The sequence below is a fragment of the Martes martes genome, assembly GCF_963455335.1.
Source record: "Martes martes genome assembly, contig: scaffold_347, whole genome shotgun sequence".
NCBI lineage: Eukaryota > Metazoa > Chordata > Mammalia > Carnivora > Mustelidae > Martes > Martes martes.
The window spans coordinates 30,505-51,150 of NW_027666264.1; the positions used below are offsets into that span (position 1 = coordinate 30,505).

Genomic DNA, 20,646 nt, shown 5'->3' on the forward strand with positions numbered 1-20,646 from the left:
TGGCTCGGGTCATGATCCCAGGGTCCTGGGATCGAGCCCCGCATCGGGCTCTCTGCTCAGCAGGGAGCCTGCTTCCCCCTCTCTCTCTGCCTGCCTCTCTGCCTGCTTGTGATCCTTCTCTCTGTCAAATAAATAAATAAAATCTTAAAAAAAAAAAAAAAAGAAAGAAAAAAGAAACGTTAACTGTGGAGACAGGGACCAGTTCATGATCACACCATGGGCCACGTTCCACAGGCTCGTGGGTCACGATGGAAGTGGAAACATCCAGAAACATCATTGCCTTGGACTGCAGTGGGGAAAAGCCTGGGTGGAAGGGGAAGCCTGTGGTGCTGGGAAGCTTCCAGAAGGGAGTGCCTACTGTGCACTGGCCCCAGACCAGCCGCCTTGGACTCCCTGTGACCTCGTTGCTGCAGATAAGACTGTCCCCCAAACTCTGTGCTGGGCTGTTGGACTTGGGGAGCTTCCTGGCACCCTCTCATTGCCAGCTATGAGACAAGTCTTTGGGAACAGGCTGAAGGTGACATGTCCCTTGTATGGAGAAGCTCGTGGTCTGAGTGAACAGACCAGAAGCCATGAGCACAGGAAACGAGCATTTATACTGCAAGCCATGTGCCCAGGGGGTGTGGATCAGCCAAGGAAATCCAGAGCCAGCCAGTTCTATGGGTTCTTTTTAAAAATTCCCCACTCCTTACAACGCCCAAGAAGGCCTGAAAAAGAGTGGTACAGGGTCCCATTAGCTGCTTTGATGACAGACACCCCCAGATGCAAGGCTAGCTCCTGCAGTTCCGGACTGGCGACCCCCAGGATGGTGAAGTCGGAAACACAAGGTGGCGGAGACAGAGAAAAGAGCCTGGGAAGCAGCCAGCTCTCTTTCAGATCCAACGGTCGTGTCCGTGCCGAGGTAGCAGGCAGAAAAGGACTAAAGCAAGCAAGCAAGCTTCTTGTAAGCAGAGTGCTACTTTTGTAACTTCACGCCAGCCCCCAGGAGCCTTGTCTGGGAGCACAATGTGCCACCTCAGTGGCGGCAGGGCTGGCTTTCAGCATTCATGAAAACTCTACCCACAGGAGAATGCACTGCTGGAAAGACAGAGAGCAGTGCTCAGAAAAGGAATGGTGGATTTCCCCACCCAAGATAATATAAATGCCCATCTCAAGCCTAGACTCCTTGGTGCTATCTCCTGAATGGCAGGGTCTGCAGATCTTCTCAGAGCCTTGAATGTGCTAATGACACTTATGGCCCTCCAAATGGGCCACGTCACAGAGTGTCCCAAGCTTATTACGTGCGTGGGTCTCCTCCCCACGTTTCATCTTCTAGACAACTGTTGCAGAAACAGCTTGGATGGAAAACCACCCAAGGACTCACACCAGCTCTCATATTTGTTTTCAAGATGAGGTTCACTTAGAATCGCCTCATAACTTTAAAGACATCCAGGTGCCTGGACCACCTCCCTCTTCCCCACTAGAGTCATGGAATCAGAATTTCTAGGAATGGGGCCAGAGTATGGGTCCCACTCAGGAGGGATGTTGACTCAAACCCCTAGTTGGAAAACAATGACTCCTAGAGTCCACACACTTCGCAGGAGCAACGCAAAAGCCCTCCATCATTCATTCACCATTTTACCGAAGTCTTACCGGGTGGCCTCAAGTGCCAGGAACACTGCTGGGCGCCCAAACAGACACCAGCCAGCTTCTACCATGAAATTTTCCAAATCCTATATCCCCAAACCAGATTCTCCCATGCACACCTTGGGCACTTCTGTCCCCTGCCTCTGCTCGCACCTGACCCCCAGCCGGGAAGCCCTTCTCTCTCCAACCACAGGGATCCTGCTCATCCTTCCAGATGGGGCTAAAATGCTACAGGCTTCATGCACCTGTCTTTAAGGCCTCCCGGTGGACTCAGTACATCCTTTGAACCTCCTGTGGTCCTCACCACCTTCCCTGCATTCTAGAAACACTTCCTAAATGCCCAAAGAGTTCACATGAACAAGATAGTTCTGGGATCACATGGGGCCAAACAATGCCAGCCAGCTTTCCTTAAAGCTGGCCTTCCAAGGGCTTCTAATTCTTGAATATACCATATGGGTCTCCGAGAGGATCAACAGTACAGAGACATTTTCTCAAGCTTATTTGGCTCTGTGACCCTTCCTCCCTCCCCTATTGATTTGTTTTCCCCTAAGCATCTCCAAGGACTCCTGTTCCAAGGAAACCCCATAGGGAAACGTTGTCCTCTAGTTGTTGCCTGCCTTCCTTCATTCAAAAAACACTCCTGGGGTATCCACAGTGTGCCAGACATTGGACAAGGTGCCCTCCCCCGTGTAGTCTCAGGTACCCTGCTGAAATCACCTGTGGCCTGTTCCCAGACATGACGCCTCCGCACATCGTCCTCCAGTGCTGGTAAGAACATGCCTGTGGCCACACAGGTCCTGGGGACCCACAAACGTGACAGCATGTGAACCGTAGCCCAGCACAGCGTTCCAAGCATTTGGGAAGGCAGATGCTTTCCCTGGCCATGGAATCAAGAAAGAAGACTTTAACGGGGAATCCACACGAGGCGATCACTCAGCCATCACACCTGCAGAGCAAGGGTTCTCAGACCACCAGGCTCCTCACAAGAATGTGATGCGGAAAGGCACTGGCCCACCATTAAGGAAAATGTGGCAGACAAGGACTGCTAGCTGGCAGAGGGTGGAGAAGGTCTGGCAGAGTTGCAGAAGCTAGAGGCACGAGTCAGGTTCCGAGAGGAACAATGGTGGGGACAAATGGGCACCCTGTCCCAGACCCAAACACCTGCCAGGGGACTCACGCAGCCCAGAGGTACGGGGCTGGCAGCCCCTCCCCACACAGGCAGGTCACCTGGGGGCTAGCCGTGGCCCCCAGCACAGCTGGAGCTCCTGCTGAACCCGTGTCCCTGGATGGGTCAGACCCAGACCGAAATTCTGGGAGGGGCTGGCGGGGGCGGGGAGGGGGAGGACAGCTTGAAGGAGAGCAGCAAACTGTGCTAGGCTTGTCAGCGCATCTCCAGTGATCCGTGTATCCCTCCGTTTATCAAATACATACTGAGCACCTACGGACAAGAGCAGGAGTGCAAACAGAGGCAGCCCCTGCCCGCACGGAGCTCACGGATGGGCTCAGTGAATCATTACTCACAAGACGGTAACATCATGACGATCATGACCGTGACACGGAGAGCAACATGCCTGGGGTGGGGGCAGAGAAATGTCCCTGGGGACATGACTGTGAGCTAAAGCCTGAAGATGGGATCAGAATTCCAGCTGAGGGAACAGCAAGTGTGAAGTCCTGGGAGGGAGGGAGCAAGGGAGGGGGGGAACCTGCGGAACTCAGGGGGCTAGAAAGAAGCCGGGGAGGGGAGGCTGGTGTGGAGGGCCAGGGTGGCAAGGTGTGAGAAGAGGCTGGAGGGGCAGAGTAGCGCCACTGGGAGGCCCCGTGAAGGGCTCTGCCTCTGTCCCTTTAAGCACGAGGTGGCCCCAGGATCAGGTGCATTCTGACGCCATCATGATGTGCGAACTGCCCGCGGGGGGGGGGGGGGTGAGGGCGGGCTAGAGTGCAGGAGATACCGGAGTGGGCTGGAGACAGATTCAGGTGGTAAAATCCACAGAACCCGGAGATGGAGGGCATCAGGAGGGAGGAGGGTGGAGAGCATAACGATCTGGGCAGATTTCACCTGCCCTGCAAATGAACGTCCTCCGCAACTGGACTGGCTCGTCCCATGGAAAGGGAACAAGCAGAGCAGGGAGAGGGGTCGTTCTCCGACACAGGAAGGGTCTGGGTTCAATCGGCCCCAGGCTGATTCCCCTTCTCCTCAGTCAGTTCATTAACCGTCCAGTGGATCCCGGAGGGGCAGCCGGTGGGGCGCGTGCGGGACCCGGACCCCTGTGGCCCCGGCACCCTCTGCCATGGCGACAACCTGGCCATGAGGTCGCGCCCCGAGCTCTGTGCTGGATGGCTGGCACGGAGAGGAGGTCCACTCGCTCGTCAGCTGGACTGCGGCGGCCCAGCGGGACATCCCCACAAGTGCTTGGGAACTCACGAACCATCCTGCACGTGTTGGGGGGGTTCTGAAACCCCTGAGCCTGAAGCAACGCCCCCCTCCCCCCACCCCACGACCCCCGCTGGCTCGGCTGTTCCCTGCCGTCACCCGGTGTGGCTGTCTTTTTCTGGGACAGGAAGAGGCCACTTGGCAGTCGGCGGGAAGTGCACGGGGACGAGAGCGCTCAGCGTTGACTGCTCTTCTCTTCCAGCGATCAAAGGCAGGGCGCTGCCTGCAGATTTTAAACCTCTGGAACCGTCACACTCATGCCAGCTAGAGGGCCCATCAGAGGGCCAGGACGGGCTGACGCTTACCGGGAGTGGGTTCCTCCCTCCCTTTTAGCCCGTAGCCTCGTCCAGAAGACTCACCGCTTTAGGGCACGCTGGTGCCGTTGCAAGCAGCAGCTCGACTTGAAGCACACTCCGTTGAAGTCGGCCAGCACCTGCCGACCCCACTGCTCCTTTCGGAGGGTTCACTTATGGCTCCGAGACGCAGCATAATGCGGTGGTGAAGAAGACAGGCTCTGGGGCCCGTGCCAGGGCTCAAACACCTTGCCTTTCAGTCTCTAAGCCTCAATTTACTTCTCTGTAAAATGGTACCAAAGCCTCGTTGGGGGGGGGGCGTTAAATATGACAGTGTGTGGAAAACTGACCTTCGCTGCCAGTGTGTGTTTGTGTGTGCGTGCAAGCCAGCAAGAAAATATTCATTCGTTCGTTTGCTCATTCAGCCAATACTACCTACGTGCCAGGTACCGTACCAGGCAGTGGAAACAAAAGAATGCACGAAAGCTTTGCCCCTGGAGAACCCACTAGGTTTGGGCAGAGGCCGGCAAGCTGAGAAGCCACCAGGTGGTGCGGTGACAGGTGCTTTGCAGGGACCGTGGAGATGACAGAGGAACGAAGCTAATCCAACACTGGGCATGGGGGGCACGGGCACAGTGGGGCTCTAGGGAGGGATTTCTCGGAAGGGGGGACCGGGTCTTGTCCAGAAGTAAACCCAGAGAGGAAGGGTGTTCCAGGCCCACAAGGGAACAAAAAGGAGAGTGCCTGATGGGTTGAAGGAAGCAGACAGAGCACCGTGAGGAGGGTGCACAGGGTACGGCCACTGGAGGAGCCTGGATCCCCACCATCACAGCCCCTAGGGCAGGTGACAGCAGAGACCATCTCTATATAAACTACAGACTACAGACGTGCGATTTAACACACTAGCTGGTGATAATTCCGTCCATTTGTCTGTAACAGTCCCTCGAATTCCTTCCTCCCTCTGGGTCTAGACTTTTACAAACTATTCTGCAAACTCTGAGCATCTAGATTCTGGAAGCCATGTGGGTGCTGTCCTCCCCCACACAGCGACGACAGAGAGAGGAGGAGACATGGCGCTAGACGCAAAGGAAGGATGAGAGGGGGCGGGGAGGGGGGTGTCCTGAAAGACGAACCAGCAAAATGCTCTGAAGAACAAGGCTGGGGAAGAGGGCTGTAGGGCCAGGGCACCAAGGAAAAGCTATCTGGTTGCACAGCTAAGATGCAAAAATGTGTCTTGGGTTTGCAGACGCCCACCGGGAAAGATCCTGGAGCTTAACAAACCCAAGCGTGCGTTTGCCTGCTGCCTGCTTTGTTCAACAGTCACGTGACAGTCACTACAAGAAGGGGACTTCTGGGCTGTGCAGGAAGTAACAGCTTCTCTGCACGATACAGAACACCACTCTGGGCTCTCTCTCGCTTACAGGAGTTGCAAAGCCCACGAGGGCCAACTTTGTCGGAAAGAGACCTTCAAAGCCCACACGTTTGGGGCGAGCGCCCTGAAAAGCAAGCCATGGGCCCGAAGTCCTACATCACCAGAGCTTGGTTTCCTCGTCTATAAACCAGAATAAGTAATAACATCAATCAGACGCCATGTGTTAAAGCCAAGGGGAATTAAGCAACACGGCCGAGGTTGCAAGATGACGAAGCGAAGCGGCTGAGCTGCACTGGAACAGCCCCCGTGCTCTCCCAGGAGCAGGGGAGACCGTCTCAGCCCCAGCAGGGAGGAGGACGGAGCAGCCGCTCTGGGCACAGGACACCCGCTCTGCTCAGGGACCTTCCCTATCTGCAGAGCACGGCAGGGCACACGGACGGATAGCCAAAGAGGAAACCCATTTGCAAACTCAATGGAACAGCTTCAAAATTGCAACATAGATATTTTTAGAGCCAACGTTCATTCTTCCATATACAACACTGCTCGGCTCGTTGGTGCCCATGAATACACATGGGGAGACCACAGGGCCTTCCAAGGCTGCAAACTGGAGAAAGAGTTTGGGAGCCACGGGGGACACCGCACGGAGCTTTGGGTGGAAACATCCACATGGCAAAGACATGGTCTCATGTGGAAAAATGATGGATGTAAACCACCACGTTCTCCCCCTCGCCCCAATCCATGTGCTGGCGCATATAAAACGTGTTTATTAGCATAATAGTTCATGTCACTGGATCCTGTCTCCTGGGGATTCTTCCAGACACACCGCCTTCCTTTCCTGCTGGGACATTCTTTAGGTCCGTTAATAGACCTACTGCCTTGGGGAACGGCTAATTCTAATTAAAAATCATTAATTAGTAGAAGTAGAGCCCATGTACCTCCACAGGCCACGGCGTACGGTCGTTATGGCTACAGCGAGTCTCAGACCTGTCTACCCATCTGTGCGTTGTCAGCTCAGCACACACCCTGCTGTTGCTTCAATTCTGCCTACTGTATGCACCCCCCGCCCCCCACAGCTACAACACAACTCCACAATATAAGCTGTCTGGGTGACCACTGTGTCCCTGGAACCCAGAGGACTTTTAACATGCTGAACAAATGGGTTAACGAGAACTGAACTCTGAAGCCATGATGTCCCTCTGCCTCTGCCCCAAGATGTGAGCTCCCCCCCTGCCTGTCTGCTGTATGCCTGTCACCTCCTCTGCTGCCCAGCCCTGCTGTCCCTTCCATGCTGGGCTGCCTTTGCTGGCTTGCTGGTTTGTCCCCACACTGGATGGGTGAGTGCTTTGATGGCACAATTGTATCTTTTCATCTTTGCATCCCCAGAGATGAAAGATAAGCGATGACTGGTGCAGCTCTTGCAATCAGAGCTCTTGTAATCACCCTGGGACAAAGAAAGACCCAGAAAGGCTACCACCGCTCTGGTCCAGGGTGTCCCCTGCAAGGCCCATGTGGGCCAGCCCCATTTACTCCTGCAGATCTGGTTGCTGGGACATTCTGTGTGGCTGCCTGTGCTATTAGACGAAGAGTAGGCATCACCCTTTGCCTGGTTGTTTGGGTGTGTGTGTGTCGGGGGGCTCTTCTATTAAGCACAAACTCCTGGGGGTCTTAGCCAAGGCAACCCCCGAAGACACAAAATGGGTGGCCTTCTCCTACCCGTGCATTCTGGAACTTAGAGAACTTTGCAGACCTTCCATGGACAGTTCCAAATTTCTACTTTGGTAGAAATGATCACGGAACATGGGTTCTGACACAACATTAGATTATCAATTAGTCCCTTCTGGGAATTCGCCCAAGTTCTTCCGATCCCTCCCTGACACAAAGGCACTATTAGCAGATCGTCTTCTGCAGGTGGTGCTTTAATTCTCACGGCCCCACCATCATGTAGGAACACTATGAAAACTGTTCACTTGTGCAAACGAAGCACGGAGAAGTTCATGACCCCAGCTCAAGAGAAGAGCGGAGCGGGGACCGGAGCACAGGGACTGTGCTGAGCTCCTCCCTGTGGCTCTCCAGCATCTCCAGTGGAGGAGGGGTGCTCCTTGTCACACAAAAGCTCAGTAAAGAGATTTGCACCAAGTTTCTCAACTGGTCACTGGCAGCCTGGCACCATTTGCAGGTGCGTCCAGATCCTGCCAAGAGGTGACCGTCCCCATCCTCCCGCACCAGCCTCATGGGGGAGGAGTGCCCCAAGCCTTGCTCCTGCCCACTTCAAAAAGCCAGCAGGCTCTCCAGGGGATCCAAGAGGGGTCCTGGGACTTCAGGAGAACGGCACAGATCTCTCGGTGGGGAGGGGACCAGGACAGATGCCCCGCGGCTCAAGGCTGCGCCAGCACTGTTTGCCTTGAAGACCTTTTGCCAAACATGGAACCAACCTGGGGCTGGGGTTTGCGGGAGGATGCTACTCATTCTGGATCATTCCATTTTTGTTAGACAAGATGTGTCTGGTTTCCTTTAAAAATGACTGAGAGAGCTTGGCCACCTTCTCGGGGGGACTCTGTTATTAAGACGGAGTTCATACTTCTTTCCAGAGGTGCACATCTTGCACGGAGGGGACAGAAGGACACAGCAACTCAAAGGAAAGGCATTTTCAGTTGCGGCTTCTGAAGAATGCCCCAATCAGGCAAGGAAGCCCTGCTTCCCAAGTCCTTTCCCGCTACACCGCGCTGGTACGCGGCAGATGGAAAGAGCCCAAGGGCTCCATGAGACATCCAGAACCTTCCTTCCGCAGACATATCTGCTTATTATGCCTCAGGTGCTTTGTTAAGCACTGGGGTCTCTGCTGGGGAGACTGATCTGCTGCTGCCCCTTCGCTGAGCAGTGGTTACCCCACTTTTATTTTACGCATCGGGTCATTTCATTCTCAGGGCTAATGCTGAGCATCGGACCAGAGAAGGCAAACCATGCAAAATAAGCGTGATTGTACCTCGAGCTCCCAGCACCCTGTCCTGGGTGCTCCCCCCACCCCCGCCGGCCTCGACGACCCCCCCTCCATTGCTCTGGCCACCCACATCCGAGACGCCTCTACCTTTCAGCTGCTGGAAGCAGGAGGCGCTGCTGTCCGGCTCCAGGGGGTGCCTCAGGACCCCGTTGCTGGGCTTGGGTCTCTCGTACTCTCTTTCGGGGAGCATGGCCTGCTCGCTCTCCATGGCAGGGTCTGAGTGCGGGGGCAGAGACTGTGGAAACCCGAACATCAAGAGGGAAGAGAAGAAGAGTAAGGCACCGCAGAGCAGAAAGCCGCCCCACCAGGCTCCGATCCAGCGGGGGTCGTCTGGAGTGATGTCCAGGTTACCTGCAATGGGAAAAAGCACAGTCAGGAGGAGGGGACGCAGCCCGGCCGGGATGCGGCTGAGGGTCAGAGTCAGGTGCACGGACGGGAGGGCGCTCTGGAAACGGCTTCGGGGGTGTTGGGGGAGGCAGGGCGGGGGGGACTGGACCCTCCACAAGCCAGCCTTTCGTTCCACATCAGTGCTTCTGTTTCTCCCAAAGCTGAAGGCTGATTGCTTTCTCTCCTTAATTTTCTTGTCTACCCTGTATTTCTATCAGTCTAAACAAAAACAGCGAGAAGCCAGACACCCTCGGAATTAAGGCTGGAGCTGATAGGCTCCGGAGAGCTGCCTGAGTGTGCGGACGAAGTACAAGGATCTATTGCTTTTACCGTGGGTTCTCACTTGCACCCCTCCAAAAGCAGCGACTCGGAGATCCCATGCAACGCCCCACTCCCAGCCTCAAATCAGGTTCAGAGATCATAAGGGATGGCACGGAATCAAGTCGAGAGCCAGGGTACCTGGAGGGAAATCCTGCCACTTCTCCCTGTGGGACCCCAGCCTAGCGATCTGAACTCTGTGCCTTGCTGACTGACCTACAGGACCAGGACGATGGTGACAGTACCTTCTGGAGTCCGGGGGGAGGCGGAGGCCAAATGAGCCACACCAGACCCGAGGTGCTCAGAATAATGGCATGTGCTTGGGCATTTAAACACTCTTAGCTCCGTATTTACAGCTAGGGTCCTGTTTCCAAACTGCTAGTGGGTAGGTTAATTCAAATCTTGGTTGTGCCCTGCGGTTTGGGGCAGTCCTTTATTAGAAAGCTCTGCAGCCAACTTAATGCTTAAAGGCGGTGTGCATGTGGTTTGGCTGTCTTGTGCTATCATTTATTTGACTTGCCGGCTGAAGTCATGAAGACACAAACTATAGCTTACCCCTTGGTGGTTTTTTTCTTTCCCTATAACTCTCTTTCACAGAGCACTCTCAGATGGGCTGCTTAGAAATGTCTCTGTGATGATAATCCCGTATGTCTGGAGGACAGAAGGACCATCGTGGACATGGGGGCGGGGCATACGAGCTAAGATCAAGAGGACTACAGGCCTAGACCAGATGGATGGACAGGCTTGGGAAGAGAAATGACATGAGACTAGCTCTTCACCATTTGTAAACGTTCTCCCTGAAGACTCCTCGGCTAACACTCAGGAAGAACCCAGCCATCATTTCTTACTCTGTGCTGGGCCTTATGTACGGCATATTCTTTTTTTTTTTTTTTTCCCTCTAAAGCAGGAGCCAATGCTTTCTCTTCTGCCTTTTTTTTTTTTAAATATTTTTATTCATTTATTTGACACAGAGAGAGATCACAAGTAGGCAGTGAGGCAGGCAGAGAGAGAGGAAGGGAAGCAGGCCCCCCGCTGAGCAGAGAGCCCGACGTGGGGCTCGATCCCAGGACCCTGAGATCATGACCTGAGCTGAAGGCAGAGGCTTTAACCCACTGAGCCACCCAGGTGCCCCTGTACGGCATATTCTTAACTGTTCTCGTCAAACCTCCCCACAACCCTATGAGGTAGAGTCTTTTATTATCCCGATCTTATGTAGATAGAAAAATCGAGGCTTAGAAAGTGCAGGTCCCGAGATGACTGGGTGGCTCAGTCATGAAGCATCTGCCTTCAGATCAGATCAGATCATGATCCCAGGTCCTGGGATGGAGTCCCATATCGGGCTCCTAGGTCAGCAGGGAGCCTGCTTCTCCCTCTGCCTCTGCTGCTCCCCCCTGCTTGTGCTTTCTTTTTTTAAAAATTTTTTTAGATTTTTAAAAAAAGATTTTATTTATTTATTTGGGAGAGAGCTCGAGAGAGAAAGCATGAGAGGGGAGGTCAGAAGGAGAAGCAGACTCCCCGTGGAGCTGGGAACCCGATGCGGGACTCGATCCCGGGACTCCAGGATCATGACCTGAGCTGAAGGCAGTTGCTTAACCAACTGAGCCACCCAGGGGCCCCTGCTTGTGCTTTCTAATAAATAAATAAAATCTTAAAAAGAAAAGAAAGAAAAAAAAAAAAAGAAAAGAAAGAAAAGTGGAGGCAGCTTGCCCAAGTTCACGGAGTTTAACACTGGAAGACGGGCATTCAGATGCCAAGGGCCAGGCTCCTTATCCCTTTGCTACACTGCCCTCTGGACCATCTAGGCTTTGGTCTGGGCTCCCTGCGTGGATGGTTAATTCCTATCCTTTGTGCAAAGGGCCTAGGAGCACCAACTTTGCGGTTGGTCTCTGGAACATCAGTGGTCTCTCTCCTGGAGGGGTCGGCATCCCCCCAGCAGCGATATCTAGGGCACTACAATGAACCAGATGCTTCCGCTTAGCTGCACGTCAGAGAAGAAGGAGTATAAGCTTTGGCAGGCAGAAGGTTGAACCCCGGCTCTGTTCCTTACTAGCAAGCGATGCTGGGCAAGCTAGTTACTCTCTCTGAGCCTTACTTTGATCACATCCACAGAGGCTGCGTGCAAGGATGAGAGGTAACAAGCAAGAATCACTTGACACGTAGGTTTTCTGTATATGGTAGCTCTTGTAGCTACTCATAGTCTGTATTTACATGAATGGGGAATTTCAAGATACAGGTTTTTTTGTTTTGTTTTGTTTTTTGAGTATGGGAAGGCTTGAAAAAAGCCTGGGAAAACCCAAGGTGGTCTTGAAAGCATCTTTATGCAAACAGGAGAAGAGAAAGGGAAGTCAGATGGCCTCGGGTAGCTGAGCAGGAATGTTGTCTCCAGTCACTGCCGGTGTTTCTTCACCTGCTGCCAAGCAATGAATGAAAACAAAAGACATAAACGAGGAGCTGTGGTATCTCCCTCCATTGTTGATGGGCTCCATAAAGGGGGAATTGAGAGGTGGCAGATGTGAGCCAGTTGAGAAAGAGAAATCCTGGCACTTGTTTAGGGGGACAAAATTAGTAGCATGTAGAGAGTCATATTTTAGTTATGAAGTTAGTGACTCTTTTCCGCATGTGAGGAAACATCCCAGGGAGAGAGGCTGCGGTGGGGGGGGTGGGTGGGTGGATGTTTATGTGAACATGTCAACTTGCTCCCCGTAGGTACATGTCGAGGCCTGGAAAGCCAACGTTTGCTCGTCATTTGTAAGACAGGGAAACGCACATGACCTGTGTCAGACCAAAGCCTGTCTGTGGTGTAGGCAAGGACGGAGAGAGGGGTCTGCGGCAAGGTATGATAGGGGCAGGCGGGGGTAGGGGCTAGGATTTTGTAGATCTAGGAAAATCACAGTTAACCATCTTAGGAAGTATTGATTTTTTTTTTTCTCCCGCTCTCCAGTGCAACCATCCAGAGCACCGTGGCAGGGAGAGAAATAATGTTCTGAGGAGAAACCACTCAGCTTTGGAGCATGCTGCCCCTCAGGTCAGGGCTGGCTTAAGGGGTGGAGTCTTAGACCTGATTTCGATACTTCACAGGAAGACGGCTAATGCGTAAACCCAGGCTGAGAAGAGTCTTTTCTGAGACACCTCCACAGAAGCGATGGTGAAAATCCCTCCCCACCTGCCTGGCAATCGTCACTGGTCAGCCAGAATGTTCTAGCACTACTAAGGGAGAGTTCCCTATGTTGGGCAGCAAAGAACAGTGCAGTAGACGTTACTGATGTCTTCATTCGGGTCTCCTCTACAGAGAACAGGATTACCCCACCCTCACTGTGAACTTAGGTGTAGCCACATGCCACAGAGTTTTGCTGCTGAACTGTGGTGGGACTCTTCTGTGCAGAGCCCTGTATGAGCTGGTGCCTGACTTACCACACTCTTTTGCCCTGCCTGATCACGGAAGCGCGTGAAATCTTCCCAGGATGGTCCCTGAGAGGTTACAATGAACAAAAGGTCACTGCTGACCCGAGCTGTGTACAAAACAAACCTTTAGTATTGTTCTCAGCAACTAAGATTTTGGCGGTGTTTGTTACCGCAGCAGAACCCAGCCTACCCTGACTGCTGCCAAAGGCTTGGGAAATAAGTCATGATCTTTAAGAACAGTGATCCTGGGCAGGCTTGGAATCATGAAAGTGTTGTTCCACATATAGGTGGGGAACAGGGTGAAAACCACTCTTCTTCCAATGTGGCTTTAGGTGGTATCTGGATCTTAAAAAATTAGTGCAGTTACAGCTTTTTCATGAAGACTGTGGTCAGTAAGATGCTCAGAACCAAACTGAGAAGCACCCGGGTGTCTCATTTACAAAATGTACCTGTCAATCAAATTGCCTCCAGGAAGGACAGAAACACGCTGAGAAGAACAGGGAGGGAACAGGATCCCAGGCTGAGGGAGTCACGCTCGCAGAGGCATGGCACCCCTCAGCCATGGGACTCTGATGCGCTGGCTAAGCTCCATCCAGGCCCTCATCGGCCCCTCGGTCATTCCAGGCACAGAGGCAGTGGGGCAGAGGAACACCGTGATGGAGATGTCTGGCCGCCGTGAGACGGGCACAGTCCGGGCCTGCCTTTGCCGCGCTGTCTACAGGCTTGAAGGATTTCTGCTTTACAAGATCCATTTTCTAACCCTGCCGTGTCTCAGAAGGGTTTTTGTGGTTTTGTTGGGCAAGCTTTTGGCAGTGTTTGCTTCCTCTGTTTAAAGTCATGTAAACACAAGAGGTTGAGATTTATCTCCCATGTCTGAGGACTGCTGTCATCGTAGGTAGGAAAGAAAGATCGCTGGGAACAAAGTCAAACCACTTGAAAACTAACCAAACAACCTACTCACCCATGAAGATACCTAGGACTGTGAGAAGGAGCCGATCAAAGCACATGGGGGACATTTCCTGGTCCCTCCCGGCCACACTGATACGTACGTGGTGCCAAGGGCTCTCTGGGCAGGTTTTTTGTTTTTTTCTTTTTAGTCCATTTACCTATTTATCTAACCTATTTCGTGAAACTTTTGCTATGGAACTCAAGCATTCCAAGAGTATCCTTAAGTTACAGACCAAATTTGAAACTGGGGACAGGGAGGGGCTGAGGGTAGAGGGCAGTGTGGAATGTTCAGGATCCCGGCCGTCGAGCTCATTGTGTCTAACACGAATGAATCTGACGAAGCCTGCAGCCAGCCCTAGAGTAGCAGAGCAGGAAGCTCTCGGCGGGTTGACCGTTTTCAAGAGGCAAACATACGGACACATCTGATTCCAGGGGCAAACACCACGAAGCCGTAGTAGGGCCAGCTGGTGCCCGCCTGAGGATGAGTCTGTACGGATGGGCGGACGAGGTTAGGTCATCTCAGCAAGGCCTTTGCCCACGGAAGGGGGCAGCCTTCTGGCAAAAGTCCTGGAGAAATTCCAGGGACACAAGCTGTCTGGTCTGGAGTCAGACAGAGGCCCAGGCTTTGAATCCTACTGGCTGCGGAAATGAATTAACCTGTCGCTGACCGTGCACTTACGACACACCAGGTGCCACGCTATGCACTTGGCATGATTCACTCATGTCCCTGGGGTCACACCGCTTGGAAGCGCGAGAGCTAAGATTCCAAGAGAGGTCTGCTTCCAGCACCGAACTCAGAACTCAAAATCGCTGCATGAGAACGGCTCAGCTCGCAGGTAGGCGACGAGCAGGTCCCACCCCCCGAGGGGAACGTCCTGAAGTTCAGATGAGACGGTCTACATACAGCCTTAGTAAGCGGTCAGTTCACGGCTGCCGGTATCAACTTCCTTCTCATAAGCCCACTGTTCGGGTCTGCCGACTCAGGGCTCCGGGGCACACTCCTGCTACCGCGTCCTCCTTTCTTCTCGGTTCTGTTCTCAACGGGTCTCAGTCTCACAAAGGCTTCCTCCGAAAGCACTCCTGGCTGCATCACTCCTTCCCCAGGCTGTTACAAAAGGCACCTTTCCTTAAGAAGAGGGGCCACGGGAGCCACACAGGGATCAAACACAGAATTAGAGCAGCAGCGGCAGAATTCCGGCGTTGAAACGCGGCCAGCAGAGACCTCCCGGGGAGCTGCCTGGGGGGTCTGCCCGCCCCACAGCTGCCTGTTTCTACAGGTGCCCGCCTGCCCCCGACACAGACGGCAACCAGCCTTCCCCACTGGTCTCCCCCCCTTCAACCCTGTGTCCTCACATCCCCTCCTCCACCTGCCCCATGACAAGAGCTCTATCTGCCTCGCCGGCCTCCCCTCAGGTTCCAGATCACACTCTCCCCGGTCCCCTCCCGGGCTGTCCGCTGCACATCTGGCCCTGTCCGTTCCTGCACCAGGACACACACCGATGGGTCGGAGCAGCCCTAAAAGGGGGGCTCTGTCTTCACCGGTGGAGAAAACACACAGGAGAGCCACCCCTCAGCCACTGAGAACTCCCTTTCCAGAACACGGCCCGAATCCATTCCAGAGCAAGTTTGAGTCACAAGATGAGAAACCATCAAAATTGCTGGCAACTGTAGAATCCTGGGTCTTGCTCTGCGATCGAATAAATTATATTCTTCTGCCCTCTACTGGTAAAGAGCAGTGCCAGCCCTCCCGGGCCTTCAGCGAGGAAGCAAACAAAAGCCCGAGACTCCCAGGGCATCCTCTCCTAGAGACACAGTGGATGGGACTGCGGCTGTGTGCTGGGGGGCCGGGGGGTGGGGGGGAGGCACCAGCAAGATACCCAGCTGGACCGGGAATGCACCCATCTGCCTTCTGCTTCCAACCGCCGGTGAGCCTGGAACCACGGATCGTGTTGGTTCACACGGGGCCCCGACGGGTGAGCAAAGACGCGGACCGGACGGGACCACAGGCAGGACTCCAGGCTGAGGGAACAGCCCAATGCAAAGGAACTGCCCGCCGAAGGGGACCACGATTGAACAGGCTAAGCCCCTGCAGCCCCCTGTCCACCCCTTGGTCACTGCAGGCACAGAGCAAGGACGCTATTTCATTCCCAGGAGGGAGCACGGTGGAGGCAACTGGGCCGTGGAAATGCCCACACCCTTGCTCAGGAGACCTGGGTTTTATACAGATACGCCCCTCAGACTGGGTACATCCCAGTGTCCCTCTCTAGGCCCGTTTCCTCGTCTGTACAGTAAGAGGCTTAGAAGAGAATGATCTGCGGTTCCTGGCTCAGAGAGGCTGGTAACCCACAGGCTTGATCCAAGGGGGCCACTGCTGATATGCTGAGGGGCAGAATATACTGCCTGACCACCTGGCCTCTTCTTCCAGGCAGCCCTCCCCTTTGCATGGGGGTGCACCCCTGTCCCTCACCTGCTTTTACGATTCCTGTCTTGTGCTGCCTTTGGCACAGTGGCAGAAGCTGGCCTTTTTTTTTTTTTTTTCTGTCCACACAAGCAAGATGGCAGCGGACTCCCACCGCGTGGTACTTCTCTGAGCGGGCCACCCCTCGTCCCCCGCGCTAAGAGTAGGGTTCGAAGGATCAACCAATTGCTGCATAACGGCAGCCTCCAATCCCCTCTTGACCAGAGCCAGCACTTTAAGAGAATAAGAAAACAAGGCTGCATTTGATTCTTTTCTTACACCCCCTTGCAAATTTGTAACATCATTAGCTACGAGTAAATATATCAGTGGGATTAATGGAGTGAATCGCGGAGTGACTTGATTGGATTTAAAACCACATTACTTCTTTGGGGTGAATTAGTAAATTTAGCACTGTCAGGAGATGACGGATTGAGAAGCCGGGGCTTGAGCTCTTATTGATCCTGAGAAAAGATCGGTATGAGGCGGAGAAGCCGGGACGGCTTCAGACAGACCCGCGCTCTGTTCCCAGAGAGAGAGGAAACACGGCTTCTCTGCTCGCCGAACTGCGCAGAACCAGCCTGCTGGGGGGCTCACAGGTGACTTGGGACCACGTACGGGAGGCAGTGTCTCAGATGGCCTCCCGGCGAGCCCACGCCCTGAGTGGAGACCAGAACAGGTGGCTCGCTTGTGACCCCAGGATGCGGCAGGAGCAGCGACATTGTGGCCCCAGGATGCGGCAGAAGCAGCGACATGTCACTTCTGAGCCCAGGTTATAAACAGATCACGGTGCCTAGTCTCGGGCGCCCTCTCTCACCCTCTCCTGGCTGTTCACTCTAGGGGAGCCCTGGTGAGGGAGCCCGGTCAGGAGGCCCAGGGATGGGACGTGGAAAGTGGATCCTCCAAGGCCCGCTGACAGCCTGGGGAGCGAACTTAGAAGCTGAATGTCCTGCAGCCGAGCTCTGAAATGAGGGGAGACGCATGTCCACACCCTGACTACAACCTCACGAGGGACCCCCCGAGTCAGAACCACCCAGCCAAGCAGCTCCTGGACTCACACCCACAAATAACCTGTGATATTATAAGCGACACCCCCGTGCTGTTTTCAGTCCCAAGTCTGGGGTAACTTGTTGCAGAGCAAGAGAAGACTAGGAGACCAAGTGACCTGGGCTTTGGCCGCTGAAGCGTGGGGAGAAGCTTCGAGAGCAAGCGTGTAACTCGCCATAGCCTGGTTTCCTGCCTGGGCAACGGCGTAGGCTGGGGTCCGACGAAGCTTCTGTGAGCCACCACCTGGAGTGACCCTGAGGACCCAAGCCTCATCCTCCCCACCACTGCCAGCCTGCGCGGTCTACATAGCGTGCCCAAGAAGTAAACTTTGCTTGTATAAAATCACTTCAGACTGGGGAGTCGTGGGTGACCACAGCATAACCTAGCCTGTGTTAACTAGCTCACTGCCGCATCAAAGTGTGCCTGCCTAGGGTTTGGGGGGGACCCAGAGCCGTCTGAGAAGTACACTTGCTCTCCTGCCGGGAACCAAGAAGTGTCGCTTGAAGCGGTTTTGAGGTACGGTACGTTTCTTCATAGAGGTCACCCCAGCACTGACTTGTAGAAGCAGGTTTCAAATACTCCGTCTCATCGACCCCATCTGTACACCTGCATTTCCAGAACACACTTAGAAAGTGGGGTTCTCATCTAGGGTATTGGGCTAACTTTAATGGGAAAATGCCAGGCATTCCACATCTGTCCTCTCATGTACTTCTTCGAGTAGCCCCATGAAGCAGACCGAATTATCGTTATGATTTACGGAGGAGGAAGATCCAGATTGGAGGAGTAAAATCAACGACAGGGATTACTCCGCCTCTGGGTGGACACTGGAGGAACACCACTGGACCCCAAGCTATCGGAGCCAATGCTCACGCTCTCTCCTTTGATCTCTGGTGAGCCAGCAGCTCGAGGTCCACACACTGAGGCCGCCCCTTCATAAGAGGGTTTTATTTACTTACTTACTTACTTATTTTTAAGATTTTATTTATCTATGTGATGGACAGAGATCACAAGTAGGCACAGAGAGAGGGGGAAGCAGGCTCCCTGCTGAGCAGAGAGCCCGATGTGGGGCTCGATCCCAGGACCCTGAGATCATGATCTGAGCCGAAGGCAGAGGCTTAACCTACTGAGCCACCCAGGTGCCCCCATAGGAGGGTTTTATAACCTAAAGGCTGAAGGGCTCCCTTCTGATGGGGGACATGCCCGGGGGTGGTGATAAGAAGTTGGGATATACTCCTTACTTGTGTCAATGAAGACGGCATCCACGTACATTTTGGTACAGAAAGAGCCCAGGATAAATCCACAGGCTGGTCCAAATACCAGCATCGTGAAAAGGATTCCTGAAAGAAGAAGATGAAACAGAAATTAGATTTTTAAAAAGGGGGGGGAAAAAAGCAGAAGGCATTCAATGAGCAAAAACAGTCACAGATCAAGGATATGATTTCACATTGATCAGATGAGACCCTGGGTTTATACAAGTGACATTAAAGGACTTAGTCAAAAAAGTCCTGGGGGGGGAGCGCATACGGAAGCATCGTTATGCAGAAATTCTACAGTTTTTGGTAGCTTGCTCTGAAATATTTGTGGGCCCTGAGTGAGCTGTTACAGTACTCCATCCCACATTGTATTAATCATATTAAAATACACCCACATCTGTCATTAAATGGTTTGTCATAAACATTTTTTTAAAGATTTTATTTATTTATTTGACAGAGAGAGATCACAAGTAGGCAGAGAGGCAGGCAGAGAGAGAGAGAGGAGGAAGCAGGCTCCCTGCTGAGCAGAGAGCCCGATGCGGGGCTCGATCCCAGGACCCTGAGATCATGACCCGAGCCAAACGCAGAGGCTTAATTCAATGAGCCACCCTGGCGTACCCTGTCATAAACATTTTTGAAACGATTTTTATAATTTTGCTTTCACCATTTATTTGGCTTTATGTAATTCATTTAATTTACAGTTGGCTAAGTTTTCTCAGCACTCATTGTACAAATTCAGGAATTGTTATGAAGGGAGAAAAGTCAAAGGCACAAATTATTTTCAAATGTAATGAAATGTTTACGGGCATTAAACTTAGCAAAAAAACGGAGCTGACATAGTGGTATGCTTTGAGAACATTTAATTAGATGTTTTATTAATTTGAATTTTGCAGATCTGCCCCCCCATATTTTAGAGTTGCTATCTATTGTTTTAATAGTTTCAAGACTCAACCATGGGACTTGAGAAGATGTTCCTAGGCACAAACTTAAGGGCCTGATGGATATAACACCCGAGATTTTGCGCAAACCCTTTTACTCATTCTGGGGAAAGTACTGAGCCCAAACTAAAACCCACAGGCTGTATCTATTTAACTAAATTTCCGTTTGGTAGAACATTCCTTGAGCCATGACAGTTCTCAAGGGAATAAAAACAGGCGTGAAGGAGTGAAGCGTGGCCCTTCCTACAAGAGGCTGGTGGCCTGTGGGGACAAGCAGTACGTGGGTTGATCCAACCTAAGCAGATGGCCGAAAAGAGGGGTGCTAACAGGTCCCGGAGGGCATATGAGGAGAAAGCCTGGAGATGAATTCAAACAAAGGGAATCTGAGCTCGGCGGAGGGTACGTCTGATCTGCTCACAGGTGTAGACCAACTATTCTGACTGCCTCAGTGAGTCATCATGGAACACTCAAATATTCAGTCAATCAATAACTACTGAGCTCCTTTAGTGAAGATGCGTACCGAGACTGGAGGATGGACTTGTGATCAACAGAATTAAGGAATCCTGGTACAGGGTGGGCTCAGTGGGGTAAAGACTCTGCCTTTGGTCGGTCAGTTCCTAGGGCCCCCCCTCTCTACTCTGCCTGCTCTCTGCCTACTTGTGATCCTCTCTTGTCAGATAAATAAATAAAATCTTGAAAAAAAAAAAAAAAAGAATCCTGGCCTTCTAGAGCTCACTGACTTGGAGGTAGGGAGAAAACACAAACTATAAACAGGAACTCAACTTGTTTAGAAACACTTGGCAAAGGAAGCCACGGTCTTCCGGATTTACAGACAGAAACCCAGACCCCAAAGCCGTCACTTGAAGATAGCTTATAAGGAACATTGGTTTGATAAAGGAAGGAATTGAAAAGAGGATGGTTTATATCATGGAAATGGGGGCTGAATCCACTCTCAGTGAAATCCTACTCTGTGATTTGGAGCAATCTAGAAGCTCTCCAGTCTCAAAGTACGTGTTCCCACAGCTGGCCAGAGACCCCCAACTACTGTTATTCTTAGTTATTCTTGTTTCTAAGAATCTTGAGAGAAGCCACATCCATTTTATGAGTACACGGACTCTGGTTAGTCACAACTTAGATTCAGAAAACCTAACAGTGGGTCCCAAAGGGGGTTCCTAGGG

At 52.7% G+C, this 20,646-nt stretch overlaps 1 protein-coding gene across 1 annotated transcript in view; it reads right to left on the reverse strand.

The window, feature by feature from the left end:
• LOC308338104 (solute carrier organic anion transporter family member 3A1) overlaps nucleotides 1-18,610 on the reverse strand; it is a gene marked incomplete at its 3' end in the record, with an annotated part of 45,166 nt that extends 26,556 nt beyond the window's left edge. Inside the window, exons 1-2 of the mRNA XM_080831661.1 lie at nucleotides 18,516-18,610; nucleotides 8,808-9,071 (exon numbers count right to left, since the gene is read on the reverse strand). Coding sequence (XP_080687787.1) covers nucleotides 8,808-9,071; nucleotides 18,516-18,600 — 349 coding nt within the window. The remainder of the gene's footprint in view (nucleotides 1-8,807; nucleotides 9,072-18,515) is intronic.
• Nucleotides 18,611-20,646: the final 2,036 nt, after the last annotated feature.